The sequence below is a fragment of the Zootoca vivipara genome, chromosome 10 (genome assembly GCF_963506605.1).
Source record: "Zootoca vivipara chromosome 10, rZooViv1.1, whole genome shotgun sequence".
In the NCBI taxonomy this organism is placed as follows: domain Eukaryota; kingdom Metazoa; phylum Chordata; class Lepidosauria; order Squamata; family Lacertidae; genus Zootoca; species Zootoca vivipara.
The window spans coordinates 18820060-18837615 of record NC_083285.1 but is presented as its reverse complement, the minus strand read 5'-3'; the positions used below and the strand labels follow the sequence as shown (position 1 = coordinate 18837615).

General features: G+C 40.1%; 1 protein-coding gene across 1 annotated transcript in view; it reads left to right on the top strand.

The window, feature by feature from the left end:
• The first annotated feature begins 2466 nt into the window (after positions 1 to 2466).
• The window catches only part of MET (MET proto-oncogene, receptor tyrosine kinase), a 72718-nt gene continuing 57628 nt past the window's right edge, over positions 2467 to 17556 (top strand). Inside the window, exons 1-2 of the mRNA XM_035126755.2 lie at positions 2467 to 2908; positions 9976 to 11196. Coding sequence (XP_034982646.2) covers positions 2792 to 2908; positions 9976 to 11196 — 1338 coding nt within the window. The 5' untranslated portion in view covers positions 2467 to 2791. The remainder of the gene's footprint in view (positions 2909 to 9975; positions 11197 to 17556) is intronic.

Genomic DNA, 17556 nt, shown 5'->3' with positions numbered 1-17556 from the left:
GACATTGCCCAGTAGGTAGCTATGACATTTGCAAAATGCAGGAGAAATAGCTGCATTAGCAGTGGAAGCAACTGCATTTTCCAAACGAGACCATGTTTCCTAGGTGGTAGCTGTTCCAAATAATGTCCATTTGGCTGGGGGTTTTTAAGTATAAGAAACTGATCCCACCCAACATAAATCCTATCTGAATGGAATGAAAACAACCCCACCTTTCAAAAGCAATCCTACACCCTAAACATGTGGCTTTTCCAAGCAATATGTTCCAAAACGCAAGTGGGCTTTAATGGATTTATGATGATACATATGACGATAGGGATTCATTACAAATGTGATGGTCCTTGGATAAACTCTGGCCAAGAGGAAACATGGTAGTCTCCATTAATTGTACTAGAGATAGCATCATGCCAAGAATGAGGTGAGCTGTGAGACAGGATGAATGGCCGTAGTAATTGATAATGTCAACACCTGGAAGGCAAAACAGTGGTGCCTTGTGCTCAACAAGGTTGTTCAGAAAGTAGTAGTATTTTTTAAAAAAAGCTTATTCAGAACTTTACTTCTGTTTCATTAGAAATGGCTATAATCTTAAATAGAATTTTAATCATTTTTGTAGGAGGTTGTATCATCAACTATACACATCAGTCAGATTTTTGCACCAAATATTCCCCAAGAAAACCCCTAAAAATGGAGGTGGTGACTTGCAAGTTAAAACATTGTACATTTTAATATAGTTCATTATTTAAAGTGTAGTTTGCACACAAGGGTCAGATTCTATCACACAATTCTTGTGATTTATTTATTTGTTTATTATTATTATTATTATTATTATTATTATTATTATTATTATTATCTGACATTGAGAGTTTGGTACCTCAAGGATTAGCACAGACAAGAGATAAAGCAAAAGTACTGTAATGATATTATATCAAAAGAGAATTAGCTCCCCCTTTCTTTTCTACTAAAGATAAATAGCACACTAACAACAGGCTCAGTTTAAAAGAATTTAAATCCAGTACAAGTGTTAGAACTTATTCTAAAACAGGCATCCCCAACCTGCAGCCCTCCAGATCTTTTGGCCTACAACTCCCATGATCCCTAGCTAACAGGACAAGTGGTCAGGGATTATGGGAATTGTAGTCCAAAACATCTGGAGGGCCGAAGGTTGGGGATGCTTGTTCTAAAGAATGCCTCTGCAGACATGGGAGAACTAATAACAACAACAACAACAACAACAACAACAACAATAATAATAATAATAATAATAATAATAATAATAATATATTTATACCCCGCCCATCTGGCTGGTTTTCCCCAGCCACTCTGGGCGGCTTCCAACAGAAATATTAGAATACACTAATTTCTTAAAGATTAAAAGCTTCCCTAAACAAGGCTGCCTTCAGATGTCCTCTAAAAGTCTGGTAGTTATTTTTCTTTTTGACATCTGGTGGGAGGGCGGGTGCCACTACCGAGAATGCCCTCTGCCTGGTTCCCTGTAACTTGGCTTCTCACAGTGAGGGAACTGCCAGAATGCCCTCAACACTGGACCTCAGTGTCCGGGCAGAACGATGGGGGTGGAGATGCTCCTTCAGGTACAGTATACTGGACCGAGGCCGTGTAGGGCTTTAAAGGTCAGCACCAACACTTTGAATTGTGCTCGGAAACTAGGATGTGGTCAGGAGAAAAGAAGGGAGGGAAGGATGTTAGCTAAAGGGGTAAAGGTGACATTGGAAAGGGAAAATTGGTGCTCCTTCGAGCTGCTTGTTTTCAGAAAGAGAAGGGGAGGTTGTCAGAGGAATTGAGGTTTTTTGGATAGTGGGCCTTTGGGGAAAATCAGAAGAATGCTAGTGGGAGAGCTTGGGGTCAATGACTGAGAGTAAAACAAGTCTGTTTTTGCAGTAGGTGGGTATGCATAGTGAGGAAATGGGGCTTGGGTGAAACAGCCAAGGAGGAAGAACTGGGCATAGCAAAGGCAAGAAAGAGAGCAGGTCTACATTCAAAAGAAGGACCTGATTGGCTAGAAAATGAGGGATAGGGGAAGGAGGGCTTTGCCAGCTAATCTGTTTGCTGTGGGGCAGGGAGATTTGATGCTTGTTCTTGTTCTGTAAGGTGGTGTGTGTGTTAATGTGTTGGAGGTAAGGGTTCCTGTTCAGCAGCAAAAAAGGGATAGAAAGAAGGGAGGAAAAGGAGAAAGGGGGGAGAGCCTGCAGGAAAGTTCCTGCACATAAGGTTTGAGGCAACTTGGGTATTCAAAGATTCCTAACTGCTGAATTGGAAACCACTACCTCTTGATGCTCAAGTTGAGGTTAAAAATTAACATACAAACAAATATTGCAAAGCCTGTCTTCCTGTTGGTGAATGGTGTTACAAATCTTCAAATGGTGCCAACCAGGAAAAGCTTGTCCAAAACATTTGCAAAATGGCTTCTAGATAGGCATCTTCTGCTGTCCAGGTGAGATGGAGTAAAAAGATTAACATATATGTGGGCTGTGGAAGGAGCTTCAGGCTATTGAAATTTATTTGGATAGTGATAGTGGGGGGCGGGGTAATCTGGAAGGAGTGGTGATTAGCTGATACTATCTTTGGCTAAATGCATCTAGAAGGAGTCTGACATTCTTTCGCTTGATTTAGATTTGCAAATAATAAGGGAGGGACAGTCATCAATGGGTGTTGCAATTCAGCTTGCTTTGAAGCATGTATTGAGGCCTCCCCAGGCCAAAGTGGAACCTCCCTTTTCATGTACAGGCTACCATAGCAAAAGCTGGATTGTTTTCAGGAGTGCTTCATAAGAGGTAGCATGGAGTTCCTTGGTGCCAATACCTGCAATGTTAAAGCGCATATTTCTACAAGAGCAGTGGGGCTAACTGATTCGGTCAGCCATTTGGAAGTGTGTGTGGAGACCATCTTATCACAGGTACACCACCTTTAGTCTTATTATAAAAACTAAAAATGCTGCTTTTCACACCTCCAGATTTGTAGACAAGCAAGTCAAGGGAATTTTCTTGCAAGTCAGGGGAAGTTTCTTCCTTCTCCCTCTGCCTTTCGTTCAGTGTGCCACCCATTATCAGGTTTTTCTTAGCATTTTCAACAGTGTGGAGGAGAGGAGCTGGAGTTCTGTGGGAGCAGACATCTCTTCTGCTCATTCATGGGCACAGTTGAAAGCAATCAGTGTGGCTCCAGATGCAATGGAGATTGCACAGCTCTGTTGAGCCCCACTGCTGTAGACCATGGGGTATGGATTGTAGCCTCATTTTTAAAAAATTTTGCTTCAGTAATCCTTTGAGGCAGCCACTGTTCTGTTCTTAATCATGGGAAACTGAAATCATCATCATCATCATCATCGAGCTGTTAATTGCCTTCTAAACCACTGTCACAAAGGAATGAGACATAAAGAAAGCCTGTCAGAACTAAAACTGTCTTCAATTGTTTCTGGAAAGTACAGACAGGGGGTGCCTGTCTTATTTAGAAAGCTATTTCAGAAGAACAAGGGCAGACAGCCACACTAAAAGCCCTGCTCTGAGTTATTGCAGAGCAAGCTTCTGAGATCTTTGGAACTCTAATAATTTAGAGCTGCAGAGCAATCTTAAGTTTCTCTGAAGTATGTGTGAAACTGATCATGAGATGCTGTTTGTTCAAGCTGTCCATTCTCCTCTCTCCTCCCAAGCACCAAACTTTTTTTTAAAAAAAGGTGCATTATCGTTTAGATTTCCTAAAGCAGAGCTTGTCAGCTCAGATCCATATATTGATGTTAGCCCCTATTGTCTGCTTTTTACTTCCATCTGTGTTCTTTAGTAAGTTTTGGTTCCTATGCTTTCTTTTGGACACTGAGCATTTTCAGCTTCCTTATTATGGACTTGACCCTTCAACCTTTAGCTCATATAGCAGCACGCTTCAACAAATGTTGACTGATATTCCACATTCTTAGTTTTTTGGGTTTTTTAAAAGCCAAGCTATTGATCTGCTTTATTCTTTTGGAATACTAGTGAATATTTTTGAAGGTTTGTTTTATATAATCTTTTAAAAAGCCTGTAGTGCCATTCTAGCCCATCACTGCTACTTCCAGAAGCAGCAAAATAAATCTAGTTGTCTGACACAAGCCCAAGAGCTTCCCTTATTCTTATGGGTTTAAAGCACTACAGCAGGTAACAAAAGAGAGGCTATGATTTGTACTGCACTCCAGTCTGCTTGCTGTAAATTATTGTTAAATGAGTAAAAGGAATAATATATTTTCTTCAGAATGGATGCCTGTGTTTAAGAGCCTGTTAATATAAGCCTGGCAAAACCGTTGTTCCATGAAAAGCTGTTGCAAAATACACTTAATATATTAGACCTATGAATAGGATGTGCATATAAATGAATTACTTAATCTGCTAAAATTTTGAATGCATACAGTACTTGGTTCCCCCCCCCCCACTGCTCAGCTTAAAAAGAATACACTAAAGATCTTTCAAATGAGCCAAGAAGGCTGTAACTTATTGTCAGTGCTGTTGGTGACTTATTTCTTGCTCTTTCTATCTCCAGTTATCATTCTTTCTTCCTTTCCTATAATAACTGGTTATTGGAAAATGGTCATCATGTAGCTGTTAGGTAACAAGGAATACAGATTTGGTTGTGGATCTTAAGACACTTCAAAGAACCATGTTTCTTATTGCTAGCAACTGATTTCCATGCGAAACTTGCTGGTTGTCCTCAGCCAACTTCTTCAGTTGCACAGTGTATTCTAGATTCGTAATGTTGATGCAAATGCATTAATTTTACTTCATTATGGACTTGATAAGTTTAAAGCTGCATAAACAGTGTTTCTTGGACTTGATGCACTGCACAATGGAACTGGTAGCCTTAAAGGAGGGCAGCCTTGAATCATTCCCCCATTTGCATGTGAAAGTTTTTTTGCGGAACCATCTTCACATCGAATTAAGGCTGGTGCCTTTGCTGATAACATTTTGGCATCTTCTTAAAATTGATCAGTGTACCCAAGCTTTTGGTGGTGCTAAGCTCCAGCATATGGTTGATTTTTTATTCCTGCCCATTTTCAACTGCATAGTTTTTTTGTGTTTGTTTGTTTGTTTTTTGTATTGTATTTGTAATTGATGTATTATATTTTAACTTTGGTACACCATCTCAAGAGTGTCGGGAGAGGCAGTACTGTAGAAAAACTGGTTAATAATAAAGCTGATAATGTAGCATTTATGCAATTAATAGATAGCTCTTATTGATACCTCTTTCAAAATACCCAGGTTGGGCATCTAAGCCTCTTATCTTGCCTTCGGGAGTCTCCCCAGGCCAGGACCTTCAATGGTCCTGCTCTGTATTGCCCTCTTATGTTTTTTGCCTTTCTGGAATGTGTGTGTGAACTATGGAGGTGTAGAGGCAGAAGTGGGGAGGTGGAATGTAGCCTGCTATACAAAAATGAAGAATCACATCTGTTAACTCTGTCCACTTTTGCCTCTGGACACCCTGCCTACCAGCCGCATGTGCCCCCAAGACTAAATGGTTCCCTATCTAGTGTATGTAGATTAATGCTTTCTGGTTCTGAGTCAGTATGACTGCTGAATTTTCAAAGTCAGATAACACTTTGCAACAGAATCAACATATTCAACCTGAAATTCCTTCCTGAGCTGCTATGGTCACACAAGAGTTGGGTCAACCCAAAGCACTTCAAACAATTTACAGGGTGATAACCAATGTTGTCCAGCTAAGTCAGAGTAGACTCACTAAAAGCGACGAACTTCCATTGATTTCACTGGGTCAGCTCTACAACACTGTTGATTATCACCCACTATTGTTGGATAAGGGAACAATTTCTGACACACATGGATACATGATCCATTGTTTTCATTTTTACTGGTATGAAATAGCTTTTATTTCAGTATTTGTTTCCTTATGTAAATTTTCCTTCCTGCTGAACCTGAATGTCTGAACCACTTGGATTTGCAGAGAAAGGAGAATGGTACAGGAGCTGCTATGCCAATTCCTCCTTACTAACTTATTGAGTGGCCTTATTGTGAATATATTGTTGACCCTACTCCCTTACAATAGCACAAGAAGCAACGAAGAACCAATTCTAATACTCAGAAAAAGTGTATAGTACAACTTTCCTGTATCTTTCCTAGTGCCACTGCTAAGTGGGAGAAAGGAACATTTCAATACACAGCCCAATGTAAAACAGAAAAACCCCTTATTGTATGATGTAGAACTTGAGGCTCGTGCATTAGTATGAAGTCTACATTCTCAAGTGATAGTTTCTCAAGGTCTGTTCTGTGTATTTTCTGAATGCTTCCACCCCCTTTTTAAATGATTGCCAGCATAATACAAGTACCTGGAAAGATTTGTATAATACTTTTCTTTGGAGTTTCCTAAATGAAGGTTTGGAGCGTTCCATGGGAGATGCCATTTAACATACATCCTTTTCTTGGAACAATGCATTTGGGGACAAGATTATTCATTCAGAACCTTCCAATTCTGTTGTTGGGACCATAGGAAACTGCCTTATGCTAGCTCTGACAATGGATCTGCCTAGCTTAGCATTGGTGACACTGATTGGCAGTGGGTTCCCGGTAATCTTTCCCAGCCTGACCTGGAGACACCAGAGTTTGAAGCTGTGATTTTTATTTTTATTCTTGCATGCTGAACATGTTCTTTACCAGTGAACCACAGCCTTTCCCCTAATTCTAAAGGGGGCTGGATACTGAGCAGATAGCTCAGTCGGTAGATCACGGGACTCTTTCAGGGTCATGGGTTCAAACCCCACATTGGGTGAAAGATTCCTGCATTGTAGTGGGTTGGACTAGATGATCCTCCGGGACCCAACTATACAATTCTATGATTAAAGAATCATTGAACAGGACAGGATGCGATGGATGGAGTCAAAGTTTTCTGCAACCTAAATTAGGACATTGAATAAAATAAACAGGCGTAAGATAGTCAGCAGGAATTCTGCTTACTTGCAAAAAGAAAATAAACCACACATTTGCAGCAATGAATATTAGTCAGGCCACGTAAGTTTCCATCATCGGGATATCAACCACAACACTTATATTTGCACCTCTTGTAATATGACATGTCATTTCTTACCACACTTGTGGTGCCTGGTCAGTACTCATTTCTAAAGACTCACACTACACGATGCATCTTCCATGAAATAAAACTGACATCATGCTGGCCAAAAACAGATTTACTGTTGACTTGTTCACTTTTGAGGCTTCTGTTGTCCTTAACACAGATTTCTTTCAAGTTCCTTTTAGTGACTTTTATGTTTAATTCAAACTGGAGAAACTTCTACATTGGGCAACACTGGTATTGTAGATCTGATTCAATAGATCTCAGTTTCTCAGCTGAATCAAAATGATTTGTTTAGGTAGGCCAATTTGATACAGTATTTCACATGACCTTATAAAGAGTTCGGCATTTTCTTTTTTCTTATCTCCTTTCTCCCTATACAGTTTAATTCTGCTTTTTGAGAAATTGAAGTGTTTAGGGCCCAGCACATATTACTTCTGCAAAAACTCCTGTCTGCACAGATTAATAGCACAAGCCACAGGGAAATGAAATGCAATATTTATTGATCTAAAGCACTGGAAGGAACACAGCAGTTTCTTAGAAATCAATTACTTTTGAATTCTGTCACAAGTTATCCAAAACAAAAATATGTATTAATCCTAAAAGTATGGGTTGCATTCACAAAACTGCTTCTGGAATGGGGGCTTTCCCACCCTCAATCCTTTATCCAGAAAAGCCGGTCCCATGTAGGAAGGGTTCAGGTGATGGAAGGGGTTTCAGGCTACGCTCCTACGCACACCCCACAGTGGATGATGCCCAACAAAGCCACACTTAAGTCCATGGATTCCAGTGAGTCTATTCTGAGTAGAACTAAGGCTTCAGCCCTAGCCTCACTCATATGAGAGCAAGCCCCATTGAATTCAAGAGGACTTGCTTCTGCGTGGACATACCCAGAATTGGTTTATCAAAGGAAATCACATATACACACATACCCTTCTGAGTGAACGGAAGTGCCTTCCATTTCTGCAAGCCGCTCCTTAGATCTAAGCCAATGTATCTTTTAAGCAAAAGCTGTGATGTTGTTTCTAATGTAGTAAGACTCTTTGTTAACTTTCTTAAAGCCTTGTTGTGAACATTTCTAGAAATAAAAATAAATAAATGCTTTGAGCTTGCTAGGAGCATTTGTATATTGGTAACAATACTATTCATCTGCAGCTAAATAACATTTCCCCGCAAAATCCTGTAAACAACATATGGTCATGATTCCTTTTGGATTGTTTAATTGTTTTCCTCCAGGGAAACTAAATTTAGCTTAGCAACTGTGCCTACGTATCAATAGAACAATGTTTGGTGTGACTTACAGTAGTATAATGTTGAAAACTGGTGCAAAAACCCACTTCAACCACAATTCATTTAGTGCCCATATAGTCATGAGTCCTTTTTTTTTACTCTGCAAACCACATCAAAATGAATACAAAGGAAGAAATTTGCAAGGTTAGGCTCTTCACTAGCCTAATTAGCTTGTCAGTTCTTTGTCTGAGGGTGCTTTTTGCCTGCCTGTGCATTCTAAAGGCTCCCCGAAGTGACTTATTGCTGTGGGAATTAAAAAAAGCGAATCTAATTAATCCCAACAAAAAAAGTCAATAAGCAGAATATGTAGAAAACACATTACTCAAGCAGTGGTGTAATGATCTCCCCCAAATGCTCTTGGCATGTCAAGAACTATAAAAGATTTTAAAATTTCTCACTTGGTATGAAAACAAAATATTCTCCTGAAACTCACTCTCTCTCTCTCTCTCTCTCTCTCTCTCTCTCTCTCTCTCCCTCCCTCCCTCCCTCCCTCCCTCCCCTATAATAGTATTTGTTACATATTGTTACTATGTGATGGAGAAAATATAGTGAAGACTGTGTTTCTGTTCTGAGCTACACTATATAGACTCATAGAATTGTAGAGCTGGAAGGGACCATGAGGATCATCTAGTTCAACCCCATGCAAAGCAGGAATCTCTTGCCCAATGTGGGGTTCAAACTCACAACCCAGAGATTAAGAGTCTCATGCTCAACCGGCTGAACTATGCAGGTGTGATGCTAGTGGAAATTCATAAATTTGCCACACTTTAACAATAGTAGTCACATATTTCAAAAATTGGTGCTTTACCTATTTTGTGCATGGTAGGTTCATTCTAAAATTAACTGAAATGAACATACTTCTATTACAGCAGTTTAAAATGAACTATCTGTTAAATCAAATGGCTGCCTAATATCTACATTAAAAATATATAAATTTTATTCATAATTGATTTTCTTGAAAAATTGTATCAAACAGTTGAATTAAGTTCCTTGTATTGGTAAGCAACTCTGACATAATTAACTTTAACTATCTTTCTATCTGCTATCTGTCTACCATCTATCTATCTGTGTAAAGTACAGTGGTGCCTCGACTTACCAATTTAATCCGTTCCGAAGGCACCTTCGTAGGTCAAAAAATTCATAAGTCGAAAAGCGCCATTGGAAACGTGATTTCCCATAGGAATGCATTGGAAACGGAAAAATTCGTAAGTCGAAGCATCCCCATCTAAAAATTCGTAAATCGAAAAAACCCTATCTAAAGCTGCCGTGGTTTCCGTTTGGATAGCGAGAAATTTGTAAGCGTGCGGCCATTTGCCCCATTCGTAAGTTGAAAAATTCAGTTGTCGAGTCGTTTGTAAGTTGAGGTACCACTGTAGCATGTTTCAAGGATAAAGGAAAATGAACACACTTTCATTATCAGAAGGGCTTCCTCTTGCTGCTACTTTTCATCATTTATATTCAATTTTTGGCTACCACCTTGCTATTGTTTGTATCCCATGGTGTTGCCCTCTGATAGAACAGCTAAAGTCTTATACAACTTAGATGCACATTTCCTTTTCCTGATTGATAATTCGTTCTGTGATTTATTAACATACTGACTTTGTAAAATGTTTTGTTTGGTTTTTTTGCCAGGACAAATCTGCAGTAATGAAGAATCCTGCTACTTCTGCCTCCAGGATTATCTTATTTCTGTTGATATTGGTACAGAGGAGCAAAGGTAAATGTAAAGAGGCAGCGTCAAGGCCGGAGATCAATCTGAATGTCAAATACCAACTTCCTAATTTCACTGCAGAAACCCCGATACAAAATATAGTTCTGTACAAGAACAACATCTACGGAGGAGCGGTCAATAAAATCTACGTCTTGAATGAAAGCCTTCACAACATATTTGAGTACAAGACTGGGCCCGTTCTGGAGAACCCAGATTGTGCTCCCTGTAAAGAATGTAAGCCTAAAGTAAACCAATCTGATAACATTTGGAAGGATAACATCAACATGGCTCTATTCCTAGAAACATACTACGAAAACCAGCTCATCACTTGTGGCAGCGTTGCAAAAGGAACTTGTCAGCGCCATGTCATTCATCCTGATAATCCTGCTGACATTGGAAATGAAGTCTACTGCATGTATTCTAAAAGGATGGATGAGGAATCAGACCAGTGCCCTGACTGTGTTGTAAGCCCTTTAGGAACCAAAGTTCTGGTAACAGAAAAGGAAAGATTTGTGTACTTCTATGTTGGAAATACTATCAATAATTCATCTCGGCAAGACCATTCACTGCATTCGCTATCCGTTCGGAGATTAAAAGAAACCCTGGATGGTTTTGAGTTTCTTACCGCTTACTCTTACATTGATGTACTTCCAGAATTCAGAAATTCCTACCCCATTAAGTACATCCATGCATTTGAAAAAGACCACTTTGTGTACTTCCTCACTGTCCAGAGAGAATCTATAGATTCTCAGGCTTTTCACACAAGGATCATACGGTTCTGCTCTTTCGAGTCTGTGTTCCATTCATACATGGAAATGCCTCTTGAGTGCATTTACACTGAGAAACGGAGGAAGAGGTCAACCAAGCAGTCGAATGAGGTATTAAATCTCTTGCAGGCTGCATATGTTGGTAAACCAGGTGCAGACTTAGCCTCGGAAATGAGAATTGATGTCAGCCAAGATATTCTTTATGGTGTATTTGCTCAAAGTAGACCAGACTCTTCGGAACCAACTCATAAATCTGCTGTCTGTGCAATCTCCATCAAAACCATTGACGAGTTCTTTGGCAAGATTGTAGACCAACAAGACATGAAATGTCTTCAGCATCTGTACAGAAAGGACAGCAAGTACTGCTTGAGCAGGGTAAGTGAGCATGGTACTAATTAGTTACTTAAATCAGATAATTATCCCACCCATCCCTAGTCTCATTTATATTGTGCATTTCATTATTCAGTGCATAGCGCCATTGATTTCTGTTGTTAGTAGTGTGTGGTTTTTTTAGGGCTACCATTTTTTTGGCTAAAGTCCAGGGCCAATTATTTCAAATTGTTTAAGTTGTCTGTCTAAATAAATAACAATTAGTGCTGGTCACTACCAGAGATGATTCATCTTCGTAAGAAGCGGTTCCTGTAAATTGAATATAGAGGTCACTGGAGAGGCTTAAGAGGATACAGCATCTATTAGAAATAAAGATCCCTTTAAAAAAAGCCTAGATTTATTGAAGACAAGCACATACTTTGCACTGGACCACTATGTATTTGTTAGATTTTTATTCAACCTTTCTATTGAAATAGGCTTCAGGGTCGCTTTAAAATACAAAAATTAAAACACTATTAAATAGCAACAACAAACCTGAATCCATTAAGGCAGTGATGGCCAAACTTGGCCCTCCTGCTGTTTTGGGACTACAATTCCCATCATCCCTGACCACCGGTCCTGTTAGCTAGGGATGATGGGAGTTGTAGTCCCAAAACAGCAGGAGGGCCAAGTTTGGCCATCACTGCAATAAGGCAAATAAGCGAAACTATAGCTACCAGTAGGAAAACAGTTCTGGCCATTTGATGTTAACTGCTGTTAGAAAAGTACAGACTTGGTCAGTGGTCTAAAACATGGCAATCATAGCTCCAAGCAAGTTTGCCTGAGAGCATACCACTGCTGCGGCACCAGTGCAGAAAAGCTTTTCTCTCCAGAGCCACCAGCCTAACCACTGAAAGGAAACACATCTGGAGCAGGGCCTTGGGTTGAGTGTGTCTGTATATGGGCAATTGGGAGAAGGCAATTCTTCAGAAACCCTAGCTCAGGGGTCGGCAAGGTTTACCTCGCCTGGGCCGGTTCACTCCAGCGGAGATCCCTCTGTGGGCCAGATTGTGCGTGATTTCCAGCGTCTGCGCAGACACGATTTCCAGCACCTTCGCATGTGCAGTCACAATTTCTGGTGTCTGTGCATGTGAAGACGCGATTTCCGGCGCCGCAGAAGCGATTCCCTGCGCCGCGCTGCGCTGTGTTGGTTTAGTGCAGTGTGTGGGGACTTGCCGAGCGGGCGGCTCAGTTCGGGGGAGGCTCATGGGCCAGTCAAACGACCCCAATGGGTCGCTTGTGGCCCATGGGCTTAGGTTGCCTACCCCTGCCCTAGCACCAAACTCTCTATGATTTTACAGTTCAAAAATAATAAATGTAAATGGTTTATTATTCCCTTACTGTTTTATATATGTGCCATAAAGGTAAAGGTAAAGGGGCCCCTGACCATCAGGTCCAGTCGTGACTGACTCTGGGGTTGCGGCGCTCATCTCGCTCTATAGGCCGAGGGAGCCAGCGTTTGTCCGCAGACAGCTTCCGGGTCATGTGGCCAGCATGACAAAGCTGCTTCTGGCGAACCAGAGCAGCGCACGGAAACGCCGTTTACCTTCCCGCCGGAGCGGTCCCTATTTATCTACTTGCACTTTGATGTGCTTTCGAACTGCTAGGTGGGCAGGAGCTGGGACCGAGCAACAGGACCTCACCCCGCTGCAGGGATTCGAACCGCCGACCTTCTGATCAGCAAGCCCTAGACTCTGTGGATTAACCCACAGCGCCACCTGGGTCCATATGTGCCATATATTTTCCTTTATGTTTGTATGATTTTTGTGCTTTGTTTTAATGGGTCTGTGGCTGTATAATAAAATGTAAATGATTTTGATGGCTTTAGCAGTCAAAAAATAAGTCTTCTTTAAAGAGGCGTGTTCATCACATCCACTTTTATGTGGCCCAGCAAACATTTAAGCTCTGAAACAATGCACCCAGTTACAAACTTGCAGTGCAGTCCTGTGTGTGCTTCCTTCAGAAGTTGCACTGTGTTCAATGAGGCTTACACCCTAGTAAGTGTGCCTAGGAGTGTAGCCTTAAATTTTCACTGGCATAAGCCTTGGCAACATTATCTCATTCCTCTGCAGCTGCCAGCACTGCCGATGAAGTGATGTAGTATTTTTCATGTTGACGTCATCCCACACCTTAAAGGCTCAACTTGTCTTTGTGTGTGCATTTTATAAGTGCAATACAAACCTCTCTCTCTCTTTTTCATTTTTTGAACAAAAACTCAAATTTTCCCGAATATTTCATGGAGAATTTATGTGTTGCATGTCTGTCTGCAACAGTTCAATATCCAGAGAAATATATTGCAGACCACTTTACAATTACTGTACCTGAGCATTCAGAAATTCTAGCTGTTGCAACATCAGTTTTCTAGATAGGAGGGAGAACTGTGTGTTTAGGAATCTGGTTGTTTAGTTAACATCAGGTGGTATGTGAGAATTAGATCAGTGAAAGTTCAAGTTGACAAAAGGCTTAACCACCTTTTTTCACAACATAACTTCCTGGTGTTGGGCTGCTAATTTAGTTTAAAACAAAACTTGCAGGAGTTTTTAAGCATGTCTGGGTTTAACAAGATTTCACATGGTTTTCAGGAAGATTCAGCAACTTCTATCAAAATAATACCAATACTTCCTGTACCCCACCTCTCAGCCCTCATTATTGCAGCTCCAAGAAATTAATATTGTAGCCTCTCTCCATCATAGAAGTACCTGAAACAAGGGACTTTAGCACTGTATAAAATCTTTCTGCACATTATTTTTGCAACTTTTCAAGTACATGCTTGTTTAATTGAATAGTTAGTTGCAGGCACTGGAGTGTGTGTTTGTGTGTGTCTGTGTCCAATAGGCAGGGAAGTCTCCCCAGTTCCCTTCCCTTCTGCTGTGTTTCACAGAGCTGTCCCCATAGAATGTAAATTGGATTATGGAAGAATGAACTCTGTTCATTATTTGTGTGTTCTGAGATATAGGGCTCAGAAAAAGAGAAAAGCAAGCAACAAGCTTTGCATTAGAAAACAATATATGGATGCTTTTGTTTATTTTTGCTGGAAAAAAACAATTAGCTATTAGCTTGTCTAAGAATGTGCTTGCTTAGTATGCCATAATATAGATTTGGGGGCTTGTGTATATCACTTAATTGCAACTTGACAAGGAAATTAAGAGTTGGTATTGCAGGATTAATGCTCACCAAAAACCTATTATCTTGTTCATGTTTTTATTCTGAGCAGTATTGAAAGTGGGTAGTGTTGGGACACGAAACTAGGCTTTTTAGAAAGTCCTCTCTAGAGCTTACCAAACTAGGACATTTTAAAATAAAGTGTTTTCATTCATTTCTCAAACTTACCAGTTTAATCAAAAACCTGGTATGCCCAATGTACTTTAATTTAAGGTCAGTCTCATTGAGAATGAATGGATTAAACTGAAGCTCTTCAGTTATTTGCGGCTTTCACCTGGTGACCTTTAAAATGTGCTATAAAAATATCTATTCTTCACACTTCCCAGTATTATTTGTAATGTCGTGATTGTAAATTGCCTAGCGGGGTTATTGCAATCAAGCGGTATATAAATTTTGTTAAATAACATAAGTAAATAAAATATTGCATACCCACCTCTTACCCTTTCCCTCTGGTATTTGGCTCAAAATTCTTCTTCAGCTTGAAGTTTAATTTCCTTTACTCATTTTTCATTCTCGAAAGAAGTGTTTAGAACAGTTTTCTTCCATAGCAACATATTAGTGTTTGGCCTCTCCTTTTTCTTTTAATTTGGGTGTTGTTTTTAAATCTTTTAACTCATTCAGCTCAATTTAATAGTATTCCCCACCAAAGCATTTCATTAAAATAGTAATGAAATCATTGGTCAGTTTCAACTTATCAGGAAAATGTTGCTTGCTTGAATATACTTTTCAGATTCTGCCAATGTTTTGCATATGAATATATTAAGGAAGCTGATGGTTTGATTATCTGAACAAAATGCACAATTTCAATAAATGCCATAAGATATGAAATCAGTGAGCAGGCTTTTGATGAATAACACTGATAAAATGAACTATGGAGGAAATAAAATGAATATATGCTCCTAGTAGTAATTGAAAAAAAAGTGTGTATTTATTTTTCCTGATTTTTACCTCTAAGAGAAACAAGTGTTGTACTGTAAATACTTTTTATTAGAATTTTTTAGAAAAAAAGGCATTGCAGGTTTTCTGAAATCTAACTCATTAAACACCTTCATGCTAAATTGTTGCTAACATACAGGTGGACTTAAATTGGTCTTGGGATACTTAATTACTGCTTTGTATAGAGTGGGTCTATAGTCCCTTTTAATAAGAGATAGTGTTGCATGAGACCACAGAGCCTAGGGCTTGCTGATCAGAAGGTCGGCGGTTTGAATCCCCACGACAGGGTGAGCTCCCGTTGCTCAGTCCCAGCTCCTGCCCACCTAGCAGTTCGAAAGCACGTCAAGTGCAAGTAGATAAATAGGTACCGCTCCGACGGAAAGGTAAACGGCGTTTCCATGTGCTGCTCTGGTTCGCCAGAAGTGGCTTTGTCATACTGGCCACATGACCTGGAAGCTGTACGCCGGCTCCCTCGGCCAATAACGCGAGATGAGCACCGCAACCCTAGAGTCAGTCACGACTGGACCTAATGGTCAGGGGTCCCTTTACCTTTACCTTTTAGTGTTGCATTGTGCATAGTAATTGTTGGAACAAATCCCTGGAACTGATTGCTATGAAGTGGGCTTTGCAAAACAACAACAACAACAACCCCGCCTACTGCCTTCCATTGTTGTCATTGTTGCAGTTCCCACTGCAGCACCCCCTCAGCTCAGGGGAAAGGTTTTAAAAAAACCCAACCACCTTTAGTTTCATTGAAACTAGAACATGGTTAGCAAACAACCCTGGAAGCTTCTGAATAATTTCTCTGGCATTTTATTTGCCACACTCCTGGTGGGGAAATTAATACAGTGGACTGGGCACAGATTCAATTTTAGTCATTTTCAGCATGAAGTAGTCCAGGCATTCCCCCAAACTGCGGCCCTCCAGATGTTTTGGTCTACAGCTCCCATGATCCCTAGCTAACAGGACCAGTGGTCAGGGAAGATGGGAATTGTATTCCAAAACATCTGGAGGGCCGAAGTTTGGGGATGCCTGAAGTAGTCAAATTGAGGGTACTAGTTCTTGCGGTTTTATCCAGTACAAAACAGTTGAAATATTTCAAGACATGTGGCATAAACTATAATTCAGAATACAACAAAACCCACTATCCAAAGCACCTAGAAGAACTTTTATCTTACTTTTTGCCACACTCTATCATTCTGCCATTGCATGATAAACTGGTCACTATCAATGTCAAATGAAGATGCAAATAGAGAAAGAAAAGATTTAGGAGTGTGAAATGAAGGCAAGAGGCCCCCTGAAATGAAATCAAGAGAGACAGTGAAATAAACACACAGTGATATTTCTTTACAAAAGATGATAGATGAGGGGAATTGAGTTATGCTTATTTAGTAATGGGAGAAAATAATTGCAGCCTTCCATCAGGAAACCACGACGACATTTATTGATCTATTTCCCCCTGGATATGTCTAGTAATATTTAATAAAATAGAGACAAACAACTGCTTAAAAGCTCTGTAACTATAATCTCTTTTTTAGCACAGTTTTTTGGCAGGATTAAAAATATCACATCCCTTGATTGTGAGTAGCTATGTGACTTGTTTTAAACAGACACTCACCTTAAGTAAATGGATTGAACATTACAAATAGATACAAAGTATACTACATTTGATTAAGTGCCTATTATTTTCCCCCATTTTTTCATGCTTTTGCAGCATTACACAAAATAGCACAACACAAAGTTTCAAAATAGATGTGTTTTTTATCTCAAAACGAACGGAACAAAAGAATATAACTGAATTGGATAGGTCAAACTTACTTATTGTGTACAAGGAACAGCAATAGTAATAGGGATGGCATCATCATTAGTTTTTGTTCTTCATTTGTGGAAAAACTCCCTCAGGAGTTTCAGACTCTTCTTCATTGGAGGTTTTTAAACAGAGGTAGGATGGTCATCTGTCATGGATGCTTTAGCTGAGATTCCTGCATAGCAGGGAGTTTGACCAGATGACCCTTGGGGATCCCTTCTGACTATGATTCTGACACAGTTGTAGTCTGGTTTGTTAGGTTGACTGTGGTAGGCGTAAGACGTGTGGTTGGTACTACTTGGCTGCGAGCAACTTGCAAGCATTTTACAATTGCTGTATGCCTTATCAGGGGTCAGCAAACTTTTTCAGCAGGGAGCCGGTCCACTGTCCCTCAGACCTTGTTGGGGGGACAGACTATATTTTGAAAGAAAAAAAAATGAACGAATTCCTATGCCCCACAA